Here is a 6,000-nt window from a genome sequence, read left to right on the forward strand (position 1 = left end):
TTGTGTGGTACAAATAGAAACACCTTGAAAAGTTTTTATACCACCTGCCCCATGTGCAAAGAGACACAGAAATAACTATAACCATAAAGTACAACTTTAAGAGATATAAATGTTGACTTATTCCTGTCATCCACACATGCATGGCTTACCTATTTCTGCACTATCGGTTACATGGAAATTAAATCTGAATGAGAGGCTGTCCATCTGCTTTTTATAGTGACATCCTGGTCTATGGGAAGGTATCTTGCAGGTCTGGAGATGAAAGTTAAACATGTTCAGAAATAAGTGTACTGACACAAATGCTTACAGAGATGCTGCCTTTGAGTTCATGTTCAACTAAACCTAGGGTCTATTGGAAACTCTAGTTTGGGATCTAAGAACTTGGACTTTGATAAGAATTTAAATAATAGTCCTATAAATCCTGATCCATTGTTATGGTTAGGGTTAAGGTGCTATGCCCCTCATCCGCATGAAAATATAAATTGTTAATGATTTATATGCTCTTATCTTTCTCGTGCTCCTAGAAATGAATGTGTTCACCTGATTTCAAAAACAACTTCTTAACTTTTAGGTGAAGATTTTAGGGTTGGATTCTATATGCCAGACTTCATTTATGGAACCCAGTACATTTGCATGTAGAAAGAACTAATAAAGCATTAAGAATTAGGAATCACAATACTGGCTTCTCTGAGGCATCACGGTGATTATAAGCACTCGGTGTGAATTTTGTTAATGACCTAGGTCTTGAGTGGAAATCCCAAATGATCACAAAGTTTTGGAGTATTTCAAGAATAGTGACAACAAGATTTGACCTTTTGTGTGAGTATGTCTGTTTCTAAAATGTATAATGTTTTGAAATAGGCCAGAATAAGGAAACTGTAAAAGCAGGAGGTCACATTTCTAGATTGCATTTTGGTTTCTCTCTTCAGTTCCCAAATCACTAGTAATTTGCACAGTCTTTTGTGAAACCTTATACAAACCAGGCAAGTTTTTATGACCTGCATTCTATGCACAGGTATCTTGGTTATGCATACCAATCTGTGTATGTGTGCGCACACACTCATTTGTTGTCTAAAAGGCCTTGTTCGAATGCTGTACTAAGGTAAATGAAGCAAACTACTACGTTAAGTTACATACCTTTTATCTTCCTTTATCCAAAGGGAGTCATTGCATGCAATGGTAAAAATTTTAATTATTCCAGAATAATGAATATATTAATGTTATCATCCGACTCTAAGTATAACTGATTTTTTTCTCTTTTAGAGACTATTTTAAAGTGACTTTATCTAAATATGCATTAAAAACTTACCTAATTTAAGTATTTTGTTTGATCCCTTTTAAAGCCACATAACTCATCAGAATGGTTTGCAAGTCTGTCCACATTTTGTGGGACATGGAATAGGATCTTACTTTCATGGACATCCAGAAATTTGGCATCATGGTAAGAAAGTTGATTTGGGAGCTATCTATTGAATGGAATCAGAATAAGGCAGTTTGGCTCCTGGTGTTCCTCTAACTTTGAATTCATATGATCATCCTTTTGTGTGTATTCGTGTGTGTGTGTGTGTGTGTGTGTGTGTGTATGGCGGGGGTTGGCATTGGGGGGGGGGTGGTTACTTAATTGTAACCAGCACATTACTATGTTACTGGATTAGAGCCCAGCAGTTTCAATCTCAGAATAGGGTTTATTTTGCTTTTTGTCTTCCCCTGAAGGGTGATGGCTGGAAGGCATAAGGGATATTTGTCTAGAAAAAGTTGCTGAAAACAAAATGCCACTGCATGAGTGTCCCAGCAGCATGCACATATGACTGTTTTCCATTTTTCTTTTTCTACCCCCGTCTCTAACCGCTGACTGTTGTGGTTAAACTTCATTACATCCTACACAGCGTTGACAGCTGATGTATTTAGCAGCATGTACTCTTTAGTGCTTTCTAGATGATACCCACCCTTGTATTCCTTCCTCAGAACCTCCTGCTTGTCACTGCCTGGGTGTGCACCCTACAATGAGAAGGCAGGGGTGGGCCAGAAGCAGTGGGAGGATTTGGGTTAGGGTAGGAGGCAGTCCTATAGAGTGCCTCCCAACAAGGGACTGCACACCTGGATGGGGACTGAAGGAAAGTTGGGCCTTGACCTGTGGGCTTGGGCTGAAAGCAGTCCCTAGAGGAAATACTGCCCAGAACCCATTCCCTGGAAGATCCCCATGGACCCAGCAGGTCCATACTCCTTTTACACCAAAGAGCACTCCTTGAGACAGCCCTGAAGGGAATCCAGGCAGGAGCGCAGAAAGAGTGTCTCAGGCCTATGCCCGGCCCTGCACTAACACCTGACCTTATTTCAACCCCCACCCCCCCACCCCACTTTAACCTGCACCCTAAGTGGCCTCCTTCCCTTTGTATCAGTTCCCCAGGGTATTTTACTCTTTGGGGTGGCAGGGAGGGCCTAGGACCCAGTGAAGCCAGGAGACCTGGAAGCAAGTGGCCCGGGGTTTGTGAAGGTTGTCTAAAACACCCAACAGGTGTCTAAAACACCCAGGCTGCCTCTCTGAGGCTTTGGTGCACCCTTCCTGGGGTCCTTAATCCCAAGCAAAGCAAATGTAAAGGCTAAGGCTCAGAACCCGTGTGTTTAAACCCTTGGTGATAGCCACTACCAGGATTCTAGAAATCTCCATCCTTCCTTCTACCCTAAAAGGAAAAAGTAAATAAAATGACCAAGTTTTGTTTTGTTTTGTTTTAGGCAATCCTCCTCCTCTAATTCTGCTTCTCTCTTTCTCTCATTTCTCACTCCCCCTTTTCCATATTTTTTTGTTTTGCAGCAAATGACTGTGACCTACTCATGGAGGAGGGAATGGCGTTCACCATAGGTCAGTGCCCAGGCTCCCCTTCAGAGAGCCGTGGCTCCCTGGGTGGAAGCTGCAGCGCTGGCCTAGGCCAGGCAGTCCCATAAAGGAATAATAAAGCCAATCAGCGTAATGAAATAATTCAGATGCATAGCAAATCTGATTAAATAATATCCTTGAGCCCCATCTTCCTAAATCAGATACTTACCGACACATTTAGGAGACGGCAGCCATCCAACCTCTAATTCTGTTACCAGCATAATGTAGTGTTTGGGTTTTTTTTTGTTTGTTTGGTTTGGTTTGGTTTTGGTTTTTTTGTTTTGTTTTGTTTTGTTTTTTCCATAACACCCAGTAACTAGAAGTGATCGTGTCCCTTGCTCCCTGTCCGCAGCAAGTGATACGTACTGTCTGGCGGCCCATTCCTGGCTGATCATGTGATCGGTGTCACCACCAAATTCCAATCATCCAAGACCCTAAAGGCATCATATTTCTGACTGTGATACTTAATGGAGAAGCAATTAGAGTGAAATAAGAAAATTGTTATTTGCTGATTAATGAACATTTTAAGCATGTTTTAAAAATTCAAATATTTTTTAAAACTGACTGGTATTTATAAGAGGGACTGGTGTTTGGGTGGTTATTATCCACGGGGTCCTAATTAAGGCTTGATTAAAATGCCCTTTTTTTCTCAAAAAAAATACGAACTAGGCGACTTCATACATTTTTTGAATGCGGTAGTGTTTCCTCTTCCTACTGTTTAGTTTGTAGTATACTATGTAAGCAACGTCAATTATCAGCCCCTGCGAGCTGACAACATGAACCCACGGGGGGAGCACTTGGGGGGAGGGGAGGAGAACCTTCTTATTCTCCCCCCCCTTTTTTTTCATAATCAGCCGAAACCATATTTGACAAGAACATGATTAGATCACTGCAGTAAATATTTTCCCTCTTACAGAGCCAATCATAACCGAAGGATCCCCTGAATTTCAAGTCCTGGAAGATGCCTGGACTGTGGTCTCCCTGGACAATCAAAGGTGTTTGCTCTCGGTGCTATTGCCTTGAAATTATATGGGAAGGGAATGTGGGTCCGACGGCTCCGGCTGCTGTTCCCCGCCCCGCGGGCGCTTTCTGGCGGCCTGACCGCGCGTGTGTTTCAGGTCCGCCCAGTTCGAGCACACAGTGCTCATCACGTCGGAGGGCGTGCAGGTCCTGACCAAGCTGCCCCACGAGGCCTGAGGAGCCGCCCGGAGGTCGCAGAGGCCCGGCGCTTTTTATCCTAAATTGCTGAAATCCAGCTGGAGAACTTGTAGAAGACACCGGCGACCGGGAGGTCACGTAGTAACCAAACTAGCATCTAGTTTTGGAAAAACCCGGGGGGGATTGGGGGCAGCTGGCAAGTCAGAGCTCCAGCCCGGATCCTGGCTGGGGCTTGGCTTCCCAGCGGGGAGGGGACCTGGGGGACATGGGGACGCCCTCGCTTAGAGATGAGGGGCTTCTCCAGATGCCTGCTTTTCTCTTTCCCGTGTCTTGACCGCCCAAGTAAAACGCTTTCCCCTCCTAAGCCCATTGTGTCTGTGGTCCTTGCGCCTCTGACAGTTAGAGGGAGGAGGAAAGTGGTTAATTTTTGAGTCTCTGAACTTTTTACATGGGCAGTGGGGCCCGGCGGGGAGGGGGGGGGGCGTTGGAATGAGCCTAGACGTTAGCTGGGGATTTTTTTAATTTATTTTTTCAAAAGATTGTATTTATTTATTCATGACAGAGAGAGAGGCACTGGCAGAGGGAGAAGCAGGCTCCATGCAGGGAGCCCCACGTGGGACTTGATCCCGGGTCTCCAGGATCACACCCCAGGCTGAAAGGGGACACTAAACCACTGGGCCACCGGAGCTGCCCTAGGAATTTTTTTAAAACTCTTTGCTTTCCCCGTTGTGGGTCCCACATTGGCTCTCCCAGGGACCAGCTGCCCCCCAGCCCTTCCAGTTCTTTTCCCTTCATAGCTGCTTTGTGATGAAAAGATTAGCCCGCAAACCGAGGGAGGGGTTGGTTACAAACATTTCCTTGCCTGTGAACCCTGGGTCTGGCCTCTGCAGTGCTTTATCAATCCACAAACCTGACTTTCCCAGTCCCCCATGGCTCCTCCTCACGTCCCTCATCCTGCCCCAAGCGGCCATCCCTAAGGTTATTTTTGAGAAATCCTCTCCTCCCCTCCATATATATATATCTTTCTCTCTCTCTCTCTCTCTCTCTCTCTCACACACACACACACACACAGTGTGACCGTTTATTGCACTAGAAATTAGAACATGGGCCCCACCAGTCCAGATGTGAACAGTGGTTGGTCTAGCTCCTAAGCTGACCTCTCCCCATATCGTAGTCCCCCTTCAGACTGCACTCTCCTTCTGGAGACCTAAAGGATCCCAGCAGGGGACGATATGGAAACTTTTGAGGGCAAGAGCCAAGTTAGCTGGGATTGGAGCTGGCAAGCCTGCAGCTCCACCTGCTTCAGAAGCAGGAAATCCAAAGGCCCACATTCTGCATTTCCCAAAGGCCCATTTCTGATCAGAATATCCTCCCTTCTTCAGCACGCAAGCCCCCCCACCCCCCCGCACCTGTTCACACCTGGGTTCAGGTGAAGAGGTGTTTGGAGTTTAGTAGACCACATAGAAAGTAGCCCCCCTGTGATCACGGTTTTAGGAGCAAGTTCAGTGAGGGTGTCTGGGCAGTCAGGGATTGTACAAACTTCTATTTCTACTGAAGCCGCTTTTGCAAAGTTGTCACCCACTAAAAATAGCTTGGGCCGGAGAGCACCAAGGAAATGCAAGCACCTGTAGTTGCCGTGACAGGTGGTCTCTGGGACGCTCAGAGTGGTGGGAAAAGAGATAGGAAACTGAGGCCAATAAGAGCACTTGGAGAAGTGGCTAGTTCAAGCTTTCCCCTGAACTCAGATTCTCTTGGGCATCCTCCAACCCTTCCAGTACCCCTTCTCTGTGCCTGGGGATGTAGAATTTGGACAGAGGTGATTCCAATTCAAGTGGATCCGAGAGCTGGAAAAAGCGAGGGAGGAGTTGAAGATATACCAGGACCATAGAAAAACTTTTCGGGGGGTGGGGGGGCTTGAAACATTCACCAAGCAAAGGCCTAGAGACTCCAGGACAATTCGATTCTGT

General features: G+C 45.9%; 1 protein-coding gene across 1 annotated transcript in view; it reads left to right on the plus strand.

Annotated features, from left to right (window-relative positions):
- METAP1D (methionyl aminopeptidase type 1D, mitochondrial) overlaps positions 1 to 4,397 on the plus strand; it is an 88,496-nt gene extending 84,099 nt beyond the window's left edge. The window contains exons 7-10 of the mRNA XM_025460187.3: positions 1,344 to 1,441; positions 2,813 to 2,860; positions 3,792 to 3,870; positions 3,994 to 4,397. Coding sequence (XP_025315972.1) covers positions 1,344 to 1,441; positions 2,813 to 2,860; positions 3,792 to 3,870; positions 3,994 to 4,072 — 304 coding nt within the window. The 3' untranslated portion in view covers positions 4,073 to 4,397. The remainder of the gene's footprint in view (positions 1 to 1,343; positions 1,442 to 2,812; positions 2,861 to 3,791; positions 3,871 to 3,993) is intronic.
- The last annotated feature ends 1,603 nt before the right edge of the window (positions 4,398 to 6,000 follow it).

The sequence above is a fragment of the Canis lupus genome, chromosome 36, assembly GCF_003254725.2.
Source record: "Canis lupus dingo isolate Sandy chromosome 36, ASM325472v2, whole genome shotgun sequence".
In the NCBI taxonomy this organism is placed as follows: Eukaryota; Metazoa; Chordata; class Mammalia; order Carnivora; family Canidae; genus Canis; species Canis lupus.